Genomic DNA, 14,282 nt, shown 5'->3' with positions numbered 1-14,282 from the left:
TTTTCGGTCAATGGTATATGCTGTGCAATCGCCGTACTCATAGTTGATAGCATCATCATTGGGTCTTATTTTCTCCACCAGGAGGAGATCCCTCTGGTTGAGAGATTGTTCGAGATCCAAAAGTGAAATCTTGATTTTAAATTACCTCTTATCTAGAAAAAGTGCTTAAATAGAACATAGATAAGGTTAAAAATGAAAGGTATATGTGGTATTGGGATATATGATGTATCCCTCATATCACACAGCAAAAACTGTTCACCATAAAAAATGGTCTACATGTTTCAGCCCACCAGCGCCCTTTCTGGGTCATTGGCTTTCGTCAGGACCAATAGTGTGTGGAATCCCTTTTTTTGAGGTTTCCCCAAGTCAGGCGGAACAATGTCCCCTGGTTTTTCGCTGCGTTTATATTGACTCTTTTCTGGATTAGTAGAGAACACTTTTCTCTGCTTTATTGTGTGATTTTGGGCCCCATAGGTTCCGGGAGGAGGCAGGGTTGCAGACTTTCTTCAGTGCGGCACGTCTTACTTTGTCCAGTGTCTCCCATCCTGTATGTTCTGTATAATGACCAAAATATCTTGGACTTGTTGTTACAGAGGGAAGGCCTGAAACTGCACCATATTCAGGATGTCCCTAATTTAAAAAAAAAGTCTCTACATAGATATCAAGTGTGAATTCAGCATGTTAATCTTGAACCCCAATGAAGTTTGGCAGTTTCCAATCATCTGGACATGCCTGCCTTCAACATCCGGTAATCAAGATAGGGGAAGTCCTTCGAAGGTACACAGCGACTATTAGCATCATCGTATTGAACATCTTAAGTGCACCAGTAAGACCCAAAGGGAGCACAGTAAACTGAAAATGCCCAACTTGAACTGCAGGTAGCACCTGGGGGACTGCAGGAAGGGGATATGGAAATAGGCATCCTGCAAGTCTAAATTGACCAATCATTCTCCTATCCAGGAAAGATGGAACATGAGCCAGTGTAAGTATCTTGAATGTGTCTTTCTGCAGGAAGAAAACTGAGGGGTCAAAGATCTAAAATAGGGAGGAGGCCTCCACCCTTTTTCAGCACTAGGATATAATAGGATTAACACCCATTTCCAGTCTCTGAGGCCTGGCCCCTCTCTATGACACTTTTCTCCAAGACAACATTAACTTCCTTCTGACAAATAGACAGATGGTTCCCCAAAATCTTCTCTTATGTAGGTGGAAGAGGTTTCAGGATGGAAAGGAATGGCAGAGCATGGTCACATTGAACCATCAGCAGGGCCCAGCTGTCAGATGTTATGATTTGCAACCTGTGGAGAAAATGAGTGATCTGGCCTGGCTTGGGCTGGTTGTGTCCTCCTGAGGACAAAGTGAAGAAACCTGGAAGATAATGCCAGAGGAGCTGGGGACTGAGAAGTTCACTGCCCCTACTGGCCATTATGTGATTTACCAGATCCCCTACCCCAACTACGAAAGGAATGGGATGTCTGTTGTTGGGGTGTTGGGTTTTGACGCTGTCTGAAGGTGAGGACCCTAGCTATGATTTGAAAGGGGCAAAACTGTTGGGATTACTGCCTTGTGAGTGTTGAAAGACAGAAAGAACACAGTAGCTCTACTGTCTTTAAAGTACTTGAGGGAAAAGTCAGCCTTCTCTCCAAAGAGGGGAGCCTCGTCAAAAGGCACATCCATAGGGGATGCCTGATCATCACTGGAGAAGCCCTGGATCTCATCCCATCCAGGCATGGCACCAGAGCACCATGCTTGTGCTGACTGCTCTGCCTATGCAGTCTGTTGTGTTCAGATCTGGGCAGTTGATGCACTTGGTGCAACCTAGCCATTTTGAATTGTCTCTGCGAAATTGGCACATAATTTCCCCAAGACTGTTGGTAAGATCTCAGCAACGGAGTCCCATATTGCCCGGGAGTACCTTCCCAGCAAACAGCTGGCGTTGACTGATTTGAGGGAGAGGCTAGCAGAAGAAAACACCCTCTTCCCAAATGACTTCATTTATTCTGACTCGCTATCCTGGGGAGTAGTGGTAAAAGGATTGTGCTTAATCATGCCAATGTAGGCTTTTAGTACTAGGCTCTCAGGAGTAGGGTGCTGCGAATACAAGGTTACGGGTATTTGAAAGTGTGTCTCCTGCCTGTTTTTGCATGGGCAAGAGCAGGGTTTGATCCAACTGCCCAGGAGGGTGTCAGTCAGGGTCTTGGTGAATTAGGTGAGAATTGCCCTGGTTGTAACACTTCCATGAGGACATTCTTTTTTACCTCAATGGCAGACAGTTGTAGATCTAAGACTTCAGGCATTCGTCTAATGAACATGACAAATTAAGTACCTGTTCGGTGGAGGAACAGGAAGGAGATGAGGGAGGGAACTAGCACCATATCAAAGAGAGTGCCCAGCCCACTGGCCTCTTATTGGGCCACATAAAAACTATCATAATGAGGTGTGGGGGAATTCATACACACCATCACCATCATCACCAATAGCTGGTCGGCTCTGTGGATAAAGTCTGAGTTGAATAGTTGTTCAAACACTGGAGGGCTGCTCTTAGCAAAGGGGCTGTCTGAGAGTCCGAATGTATGGAGACTGGGTGTGAAGGGATTGAACTCAAGTGCGGATTCAGCCGTGATCGAAAAGGAATCAGATTGGATTAGGAGAGAAATATGGGACTGACATCCTCCTTTGATGTTGGTGGCATCAGTTCCGGCATCAACAGGGAAGGAACTGGCATTGATGATAGTGCCAGGTGTGGCGTTGGCTGCAGACTCAGGGATGAACCTTAAGCAGCCTCAGGAGGGACAGCCATAGTCTGGCTGTTTTATGGGATAATTTATTTATCTTGGAAATAACCATGTTTTCACACCTCTTCTGAAGTGTGTTCCTGCATGGTCTGCCTCTTGGCTGGCAAGGAGTTCCAGGGCTTGACAGTGTACGGAGAAAGCAGTGCCTCCAATGAATTTCTTATAGCAAAGTGGTATGATGATCTATGGAACGCAGTGCATTATTTTGTGTGTATTAATGTTAATGAACTTAAATGTGGAATTCCATTCATAGAGAGCCAAGAGTGGTAAAAATGTTCAGCAATCCATCTTTGTCTTCTTAAAAGCTAGGGATACCCAGATGCCCGCCCTTTGAGTTCTTTTGTTGGATCTTTATATTATATTCAGAGTTTTAGTAAAGCACTCACACCACTAAATGCATTCTTGGAGAGCTGGGTAAGCAAGTATAGCTCAGTCTGTTTGCGGTGGATCAAGAAAAAGTTGGCCAACATCAGCAGTATACATAAAATATATAGAATACAGGTGTCTCAGTCTACAATAAGCTTTCATGCCAATTCTTGTTTCTCTTCAGAGTCCAGCTGTAGACAGCCTTTGATATTGCTTGCATTCTGACCCTTCTTAAAGTAGGAGCCCACAGCACAATTAACAGTAACCTTACTTTTCTTTGAGATTTTGATCGGTGATGTTGCTCCCATGCAACATCCTCACTCTGGTCCAAACATTTCTGGTCTATCCTGGCAACCCAACCTGCTCCAGAGCCAGTGATAATGTCCTTATTTGTAATCTGGAGTTTATTGAAGTATTTGAATACCTTCTTGTTTATGTTGATGGAGTGGAAACAATACCATTATAATAGACAGATTTGGGTTCGCCTTCATCCTAAGAGCTCTCGTTCCAGGGGATTTTTTATTTTTATTTTTTGAAATTTTTATTACACAAACAAATACCCTGGGGTGTCTCGGCGCATGTGTGAGCTAGCAGGACCATAATAGTAGAGTTCACTGGTCAAACAGCCATGTCTTTACGAGCCTCCGGAAGCTCATCAGGTTGGGGGCATTTTTGATATTTAATGGAAGAAGGTTCCAGAGTTTTGGTGTGGCCACTAAAAAGCGACGGTCTCCCCAAGTTGCCGTTCTAGTGCGAGGTACAGGAAGAAGGCAAGTGTTGGCAGATCTCAACAGTCTTTTGGGGGTGTACAGCTGGAGTGCCTCAGTCAGGAATTTGGGTCCTGTGCCATGCACTGCCTTATAGGCAATGCAGAGGGCCTTGAACTTAATACGGCTCTCTACTCTGAGCCAGTGAAGCTGGCGGATGGCAAGGGTAGTAGGCTGGCGGCGAGGGATGTTTAAAAGAGTTCTGGCAGCCGCATTCTGTACCAACTGTAACTTTGACAGCACAGATTTCTGGGTATTGAGGAAGAGGGCATTTCCATAATCCATTTTGGAGAATACCAGAGTGGTAACTAAAGTCTTCCCGGCAGAGGAGGGGAGATAAGGCAGCAATTTCTTTATTTTCTTTAGCGTGAAGAAGGCAGAGGAGACAACCTTGTTAACATGAAGGTTGAAAGTTAGTTTGCTATCGAAGATGACTCCCAAGTTCCTCGCTTTTACCACTGGGACAGGTGGAGAGCCCAGTTGTTTGGGCCACCAGATGGAAGACCATTCTGGGGCGGGGTTGCCAAAGGTCATAACCTCGGTTTTATCCGAGTTGAGCCTTAGGCAGTTGGAGGACATCCACGTACTGACAGCAAGCATTGCTTCCTGAAAATTGGCTGCCACTGCTGTGCCGTTCTTGTGGATCGCCAGCACCAGTTGGGTATCGCCTGCGTAGGAAGTTAATCGCACCCCATAGGCCTTTATTACCCTCGCTAAGTGCGCTACGTAGATGTTGAATAACGTAGGACTTAGCGAGGAGCCCTGTGGTACTCCACATGGTAGTGCAGAGACGGGAGAGTAGAAATTACCCAACTTGACTGTCTGGGTGTGGTCGGCCAGAAAAGATGAAATAAGGTCTCTAGCCGAACCGTCAATCCCCAGAGCTGTGACACGGTCGACCAAAATAGCATGGTCGACAGTGTCAAATGCAGCGGATAGATCCAGAAGAATTAAGATGGCCATTCCTCCCTGATCCATGATGGTTCTGATTTCATCAGAAGCTTTTATTAAAGCGGTCTCCGTCCCGTGTCCCTTCCTAAAGCCAAACTGCGTTTCGTCTAAGAGTTGGTACGTATCGACGAACTCTGAGAGCTGTATATTCATCAGAGCTTCGCAAATTTTGGCCGGGAAGGGAAGACAGGCAATTGGTCTATAGTTGACCGGGGCGGAGGGATCCAGGGAGGGCTTCTTCAGAAGAGGCTTGATCACTGCCTTCTTCCACGGGGCTGGATAACATCCGGTTTGAAAGGCAGTGTTGCAGATTTCCATGAGTGGGTGGGAAATCACCTCACTTAAATTAGCCATCACTGAGGGAGGACATGGGTCCAGAGTAGATCCAGACTTGGTGATGGAAATGAGTCTGCTAATTTGGTCTTCAGAGGTGTCAGCAAAAGAAGAAAGATGGTCATGGTTATTATGGGGAAGTTCCTTATTGCTGGCAGTGGATCTAGCCCCTGAATCTCCACCAAAGGATGCATAGATATCTGCCACTTTAGTAGTAAAGAAGGTGGACAGTGCGTTACAGAACAGTTGGGAGGGTTCTACTCCGAGACCCGATGGAGATGTAGATAAGGAGTTGACCACTGAGAACAGTTCTCTGGCCGAATTCCTGGCATTGTTTATTTGGCTCGAGAAAAAAGTCATTTTCCGAGTAGTGATGGCCTTTTTATATATGGTTAAGGCATCTTTGTAAGATTGCTTAGCGATGGGGCAATAGGATTTCCTCCAGTGTCTTTCTAAATTCCGACAATGTTGTCGGTGAAGTCTAAGTTCTTCTGTATACCATGCCGCCGAAGGCGACCTTCTATTAGGTTGGATGGACTTTTCTGGAGCGACCTGATCAGCAGCGTTCCTGATCTAATCTTGGAAATCAGAGGCTGAGGGGACAGGATTGGACCCTATAGTAGGGGAGGATAATGTCAAGATATTTGCCATTTGAGGGATGTCAGCATTCTTCCAGGCACGAATTGCTGCCCTGGTAGGTGGTCTAGAAGCGGGGAGGTTGACTATGCGAGTATCAATACCAAATATAATGGCCCTGTGGTCAGTCCAGGTAAGAGGTAAGGTGTCTAATATTGTAATAAGAGAGTTGTTCGTGAACACGCCGTCTAGAGTGTGTCCCGCCTGGTGAGTAGGTCCGTTTACCAATTGTTGGAGTCCTAGAGTAAGGAAGTCAGCAGTGAGTTGGGCAGTGTCGTGATTTCCCTGTTCTTCCAAAGGGAAATTAAAATCTCCCAACACTGTGTAATCAGCAGAGCTTATTGTGTAGTCGTTTAGCTCAGAGAGGGACCCAAGAAAGGAGTTCCGAGGTCCAGGAGGTCGGTAGAGCAAAATGCCTTTAAAAGTTTGTTTGCAGTTGATGTTAATTGCAAAAGTTGCAGCTTCACAGTAGGTGGATAAGATGGGGTCAAGCGTGGTATAATACTGATTCTTGTAAATTATAGCGAGTCCTCCACCTCTTCCTATTTGTCTGTCATGTCTCACAACGCTATAACCATCCGGGGTGGCCTGACAAAAGTCAGGTCCCGAGCCCGCATCTCCCCAAGTTTCGGTAGCAAAAAGAAAGTCGAGGTTGTGATTAATTATAAACTCACTAATATCTAGACTATGACAAGGGAGAGAGCGTGTGTTAATTAACGCCGCTCGACATCCCTGGAATGGGGCGAAGGGCGAACAGGAGAGGGCGTCAGGAACTAGTGAATTGGGTAACAGTGGGGATGTTAGTTGAAAATTACACCCAGGACACAGGGCGGGATTAATACTCACATCGGTTGGGGGAGGTAAGGGGATACAGTGGTGGCTGAGGAGGCCCGGATTGAGCAGTCTAAGTTGGTCCGCGGAGTAGCGCACAGAAAGGCCAGGGGTCATGGTCCTGGGCCATGTCCGGCCACGGACGGGCGCAGACGGGCTTAGAGGAATGCGTTCAAGCCATCTAGTTTCTTGATTAACTTTATAAATTGTGAAGAGGCATGCTTCCAGGAGTTCTAAGCTCCACACGAAGGCATTTTCATTGAAACTAGAATCAACCTTTGTATGGAGTCAAATATTATGTTAACATCATATTGCTATGGGATAAGCCTACACTGTTGATATAGTTGGACAACCGTTAGGCCATAGGTTCTAAGTCTGCCTTTCATCATTCTGAGGTTGATGTATTGAGTACAATTGAGAGAGGTAAACACATAATCTGCCAGCTACAAAATTAAAATATTGCTGAAGCAGGAAGTATGTAAAACACAAGCATTCATTATATCATTAAAGACAAACTCTTAAAAAGATTAGGACTTGGCACTGTACAGCATTTACTTTACCATACCTTTGTTCCTGAATCGACAAATAAGTTGCCAATACTGCAGTCGAGTTTCACTAAATGAGTTTCCTCTTCTGACAGTTTACAATTTATTTGCTTTTCCTCCTGAAATGAAAGAACATAACTATTTTAAATGACACTATTTATATGGTTAGAATGGAAAAACTGGTAAAAACTATCCTATGCAATGAGATAAGGCACAATTTCAAGGTAAGGTAACTGTCAAATCCCACTTCTCAAAACATGTGAAAGTATAACAATTATTTTTTTTCACAAAAAATCTGATGCAACAACATTCATTGAATTGTTGCATTTTATGAAGTCATTTACCCCCTCGGTCAGGTGCCGGGGGACAATATTTGCACTGGATGAAGGTACAACGGATCCAATTAACAAAAGCATGTATGAGTCTGTGAAGTAGGAGTACAGACGTGCTCTCTTATGTACACTTCTATCAATTTCCAAATCAACCCTAGAACTCACTATTATAAAAGTGCCAAGAGAGCACAGCCCTTGCTACTTGGAATAATTATATGTGAAGACTTCCTGAATATGATACCGTAATACCATAATCATCCATCTACAATCTACCCTCAAACAATGGCCTAACTCTACAGCCAAGTAAATCAATGTTAATTGGCTTAAATTCAAAATTATGAGAATTGGTGTCTTAAGACTGGGAAGAGCAACGCTATGGAGGTCAGTCACTTGTTGTCCAACCCATCATATATCGACCCTTGGTCAGGCTAGCTTCTGCCCTTAGAGCTTCTACCTCCTATGCGGAATTCCGCAAACATCTTAAGACCTTCTTGTTCTCCAGATCCCTAGCAGTCTAGCCTCCGTCTCTATGTCCACTGGTTCACCACTACCTAGCGCCATGAAACCGTCCCGGTATAAGCGCGCTCTACAAATCTGTTAAAATTCAAATTCAAATCATAAAGGTATTTCATGCAGTGTGGAATCTGGGTATTATCATTGATAATGTCTCGTCACTCAACCACCAGTGACAGCCCTCCCTGGAGAAAGATGGCCTTTGGCAGACTGTGACTCTACAAGCTTGTTACAAATGAGCAGGGCCAGACTGGCTGTAGCGGGCACTAGGTGTCTCCCCAGTGGACCAGAAGGGTAGGAGCCGGTGTTTGACCAGTGGGGGTAATTTTGTTACAGGGTGCCGGTTTTGCAGCAAGACAGCAATATCAGCCCCCTCTAACTAAAGCAACAGCAGTGCTAGTCACCAGCCCCCATGCCAGTGCTTCTCTTAGCACCCGCCACCGATTCACCACCCCCCTACCCAGTGCCGGGTTGAGCCGAATTGCCAGGACTGGTTTCTGTTCCCAATCTGGCAGCGCATTTGAGCTATAAGGATGTAGGAAGATGCTTCCCAGAGAGTGGACTCTGTTGAAAAGACTCAGGCTGCTAAGTTTTGTAGTCTTTTTTTTATTTCTTCAATACAGAGCCACCAGCTCCAACTTCTAGCCCGTCAGCACTCCAGGTAATAACCGTCTCACACCAGACTGCTACCATGGAGATGGAATGCCTGGCTAAGCTGGTCTAAGAGTAACCACAACACATCCCCTTTACTGAACAAGGAAAAAGGAAAGGACAAGGAGAGCATAAGAATAAGAAAAATACACATAAATGAGATGAGCAAGACAAACATAGCAAAAACAATCATGGAAAGAAAAACATGTGAGAACATCAATACATTTTGTAATCTTCAAAACGTTTAGGAGTAAAACGAGGCCTTGAACAAAGACCAGGCGAATGCAAGTTAGGAGGATGAACACACTTAGGCAATATTGGAACAGGTAATTCATCAGAGCATGATGAGAAAGAGGATTTATCGCCATGAATCTCACCAGGCGAGACATGCTTCATTTGCTACCATTGTGAACGGTGACCACATTCTTGTAAACAAAAGTGATGACAAAAGGGCCAAACCTTCCATGCCAAAGATTTGGTTGAATTCTTAAAGTCAAACCTCTCCTTATACTTCTGCTGATAAGATTTGACTTTTGCACCCACCTAATCCTCATCAAAAACAGGACCATCAATGAGAGGTAACCAACCAGAATTGAGTTTGGATAGAGCAACTCTCCCTCTCAATATCTGAAAGGGAGATTTTTGTAACACAACATTGAGAGCAGTGCGATGTGCCCACCAAGTATCTCTTAAGACACCCTTGAGAGAAACCTTCCCAGGACACCCAGAAGGGCAAGATGGCGGTCTGTCCGTAGACCGCGTAAGCAGCGCTGTGTCTGAGCTCCGCTTGAAAGACTAACATGCCGAAGGATTGAAGGATTGCGGTTAACTTTCCCTGCCTGACCGCGAACTAGCTAACTGGGTAAACTACTGGTGTTGAACTGTTTGAGCCGAGAGAGATCCGTATGCTTTTTTTTTGAAGTTTACGATTCCTGCGAGCGGCTCCAGTCCTCCACTGTTCCGTGAGCCTCGCTCGGCTTCACCGCAGTGCCGCAAGCGTTCTCTCCGACCCTCCCAACCGCAGCTGCAGTCTATTTCTCACACACGGTGCTGCAGGGTGGGGTTCCGACTTTGCCTCAGACTCGACACTGCTGCGGGATCAAACTCGCTCCGACTTCGAAGATTGCGGAAACATTGTAGCAGCGGACCCCTTTGTTGACTGCAGTTGTGAAGTGACTACAGCGGAATTTGGAGTGACTTTTGTGATACAAACAATAAAACCACGGGGTGTGAAGAAATACCCGAAAATACCAGACATAGACCCGGGTTTGAATAAAAACATGCCTGCAAAGTCTTCTGCATCTGCCGCAGCAACTAGAGCACGGGTGGCTAAAGCAGCCAGGATTCTTCGTAAGGAAGCTGAACGCCAGCAGCATGAGCAACTTGAGGAGCTGCTTGACTAAAATGAAGAAACACGCTTACCAACTAGCTCTGGTAAATCTAAGACGCGAAGCCAGCAGGCTACATTGGATTTAACAGCAAGACAGGATCTCCACGCCGCCCGTAGGAAACTAAATTCAACTGGTGGCACAGTATTGGATTTGTTTCTCAAGAAAGGTCTTCTGAGTGGCTCCAACAAGAGAGAAACGACAAATGAGACTCCCACCTTATCTCCTACCTCCACCACTATCACCACCGCGGAATTAGGACATTCCTATGAAAACTCATCTACAGAAACCTGTGCTATTCCTGAACTACAACCTCCCACAGTGAACATCGAAACTGTAAGTAGCATCAATGAATCTGCTCAGACTCCTCTCTCTGCTTTTTTGGAGATCCCAATTAGTGCAAATCAGGTCTTAGAGCCAGCACAACATTGTTTGTCTTTTTCAGGGGCTGGGGAAAACGTTTTGGGGGTACTAATAGATTCAACCCCACCGGTGACGGTCCAATCCAGTCAACTGTCTCCTAGTAGGCTCCATACAGCACTTACTAAACTCTCGAATGCACCCCCTGTACAACAGACTGCTGACTGTGCGGACTCAGATTTGCTGGATGGGGCCCATTCATTAAGTCAAATAGCGACAGGGGAGAGCACATTAAAGAATCAATTACCTGAAGAGAAGGAGGAGAAAGAACCCAGTGAATTTTACTCTTTCTCTGATGAGAATGGTTTAAATGTTCAGGAGGAGTGGTCAGATGAAACTGATTCGTTGGAGGGCTCTGAAGAATCTGAACCACCGCTCAGTTCCTATGATGAAAGTACAGATGAGCAAGACTCTAACATTAACTCTAACATTAACACGATCAGAGCCAGACCTAAAGCCACCACTAGGATATTGGAAAAGGGCTCTAAGGATAATCAGGCGGTTCCTAACTTACCTCCGCAATCAGCCGCAACATCAAATGCCTCAGCAAATCTGGAGGTTTCTCAATCAGCTGTAGAGACTATTCTGCAAGCCATAGCGGCTCATAGAGAAGAGACTGCTCAAGATAGTAAGAGATCTCGAGCTGCACTTCGAAAAATGCAAGGAGTTGTTAGAAAACTCTCTAAATCATGTACTCTGATAGGTGAAAGAGTCACTGAGATGGAGGCCAGGGTTGTGACTAATGAGAAAGAAACTATGCTGAATGCCGAGCGTGCTAAACTTCAAGATGCTGAGCTTGTAGATATCAAGTGGAAGCTGGAGGAGTTTGAAAACCGGCAACGTCGGAACAATCTTCGTATTTTAGGCGTCCCGGAGAGACTTGAAGGGGGCGATACCCGAACTTTCGTGGTTAAACTGCTAGAAGAGTCCCTTCCCGCCCTCAAAGATTGGAACTTGAATGTAGAGGTTCAACGAGCCCACCGGATGCCATTTAATATCCCTACAAAACCGGGCATATATCCCAGAGCTATTTTGGTTTATTTTGGGAATTGTTTGGTAAGACAGATTGTTGCCGATAAAGCTAGGCCTGACCACAAAGTGCAGTATAACGACTTTGCATATTTTTCAAGACCAGACTTCTGCCACGTTACTGTGGAAAGACGCTGGCGGCTTCGATCTCTGATCAAACCGTTTCAAGATAAAGGTGCACAAGCATATCTCAATAACCCCACAAAGTAAAAAATTTGTACATGGCGGCCTTACACATTTTTTTCAATCAGAAATCAAAGCAAAGGCTTACCTAGATCAGATTTCCTAAAATGATCAGTGTAGGAGAGTAGGGTCTGCAATCCTATGATCACCCGGACTTTTTGCTTTTGTTTCACTGGTTTACGACTTTCTCGGGCTGTGGGCCTGCCAATCAGACCCACAGCCTAGCTGTTCTCTCGCTAAATTGATGTGTGTACCTTAGGTGCATTACCCAATTGGAACTGGGTCCCCCTGTCAGACCCTGTAACTCAGGGCATCGGTGTACCCAGGGCCTACCAGGGGCTGAAGCATGTATTATGCCACCCCTGGCTGGCCATCTAAATCTGACACAACTGGCTGCACGACAGCTGGGGCCACGTGGCGTACTCGCCCGTTGCTGTAGGTGTAGTATCCCTATACCTAACCTTAAAATGGACACCCGAGTTCCTCTCAGTCACTCCTATGGCAGGCCTTGACAATCCTGAAGGCAGAGTGCATGAAACCGTGTGAATTGGGCTCTGGCACGAGCCGAGCCCGGTTGCAGCTTGCGGAACCAAGACCCAATGGCTGTTCCATGATAACAGGTATCATATCGGTAACTTCGGTATCGGGTTATCAAGACATGTCGAGTAAGGTGTCATACGAATCGGGATGCTGCCCCCTCACCAATTCTGGCGACGAGGTTAGCATTCCGCCCTTCTAGAGGGACACGACATGTACGTAACTGTGAACCCCGGTTAAAGTTAACTGAAGCCTCAGCTCCACAAAATGGACGCTGCCACCACAGACACGAGTCTGACCTCCTGCTGCTGGGAGTCCTTCCAGTGAGGAGAGCTTGGACAAAGGGTTTCCTGTCAAGGGCGGTGTTCGCACCGTCCCAGACAGAGTTTGTGTATTCTGGGTAGGTAGGGCTTTGCTAGAAGGTGACTGCGGAGTGGCACCCCGGTGCTCACTACGCATCTGCCGGCTAGAACCAGTTCCAGGGGCGCAGCCCCTGACCTGGGGAAAGTCCAGCAGGGGGAGAGGGGTGTAACTACCCCCTTCCTGGTCCCACCCTTAGGGCAGGACCTAGTCATGTACCCGCCCCTTTCTTTAGGATAAAGGCCGGAGCGGGGACCCTTCAAGATAAGATCATCTTTGAATCAAGAATACTTTCTACGAAAGGACTTCGAGACTCTTCTCAAGATTTCTCCCTTGTGGCTAAGGAGTAGTCACCCTGCATCCGCAGGCACCATCTAAGAACTCTGCGGTTTGCTGCAAGTCCTTCCTCAAGGATCCGACGGCCCAGCTCGACGAGAACCGGCCTCCCTGGCACCTCTGACCTCTACCCACGTCGTCAGCTCAGCTGAGATCTGTGGGTGCGACGAGACCTCGAGGGACCGGCCATCATCAAAACCTGCACGCTTTCTTAATCAGCACGACCATCGAAGCAATTCTCTGGTGAGTGCTCTGGGGTCCGAGAAGCCCCGACCCTGAGTAGCTCCAGCACCGAAGTGCAGTCTCCCAGCATCTCCACGATCTGCGTGGGGCCCTTCTGCTCGCTGCTCAGCACGTTGTCTGGTCACTAGCCGCTGGCTTGTGCCCTTCTTTGACGACATCCGACAACCAACGCTGCTGGTCTGGTTGCTCCAGATCGGCCCTTGTTCCCTTTTCCAAGAGGAGCACCCCGGACCCTCCTGGTCTACTCAAGACGCCATTTTAGGCCCACCACGTGGCCCTGAAATCTGCCAAGGCTTGTTGCCCCAATCCTGGGCCCAGCGACGCCGACAGCATCAACCTTCGTGGGACAGCTCGCACCTCCATCCAGGTCGCCGACAACGCCTCCTGGTCCGTGAGACTGCCGAGCCTAGCGTCGCCCACTCACCTAGTCGAGGTGACGGCCATCCGGTGCCTTCCTGGTACCCTCTGACTACTGGCTAGTAGTACGAACTAGGTCCCCTCTGCTTTCAGGTATCAACGATCACTGATCCAGGCTTGGATCTCTACAAACTATTCATCACTGGTCGCCGGCCAGCAACTCCTTTTCTTCCGGCTCCTGGCTCGTCAGCGAAGACCCCCGACGCCTGTAAGACTTGTGCAGCCGCAGCCCTCGTGGCTAGGTAACTTCGGCATTTCGGTGCCTGCATAGCCTCCTTACTCTAGGGTCCCGAGTCCCTCGCTTCCGACTTGCCTTATCGGGTCCGCCCGAGACCACTAAACTTTCCGTGCCCCCGGGCACTTGTTTTAATTGTGCACTTGAAGTATTTTCTGAGAGCTTTGGTTCTGTGCTTAGTACCCTGTCCTCATAAAGAGTACAGGGCTGTTGTGATTCTAATAAATATACTGTTTATTTTCATAACACTTGTGTGGTGTCCCTTCACTTGGTGTTCAAGGGGTATGCGATGGTATTACAGCTGGCTTAACACGCCCTCTAGAGTTTAGCCCGAAGACTGCTCGTATCCACGCTACTAGGATAGCTGGTCTAAGGTTGACTTACAACCAATCACCATAAGGGTCGTTTGGAACG

The 14,282-nt window shown here is 46.9% G+C and overlaps 1 protein-coding gene across 1 annotated transcript in view; it reads right to left on the bottom strand.

The window, feature by feature from the left end:
• Positions 1 to 14,282, bottom strand: part of ITGA4 (integrin subunit alpha 4) — a 531,379-nt gene that overhangs the window by 116,889 nt on the left and 400,208 nt on the right. Inside the window, exon 19 of the mRNA XM_086956223.1 lies at positions 7,245 to 7,343. Coding sequence (XP_086812349.1) covers positions 7,245 to 7,343 — 99 coding nt within the window. The remainder of the gene's footprint in view (positions 1 to 7,244; positions 7,344 to 14,282) is intronic.

The sequence above is a fragment of the Lissotriton vulgaris genome, chromosome 2_1 (assembly GCF_964263255.1).
Source record: "Lissotriton vulgaris chromosome 2_1, aLisVul1.2, whole genome shotgun sequence".
Lineage (NCBI taxonomy): Eukaryota > Metazoa > Chordata > Amphibia > Caudata > Salamandridae > Lissotriton > Lissotriton vulgaris.
The sequence above is the reverse complement of the archived record's forward strand: the minus strand, read 5'-3'. Positions and strand labels throughout refer to the sequence as shown.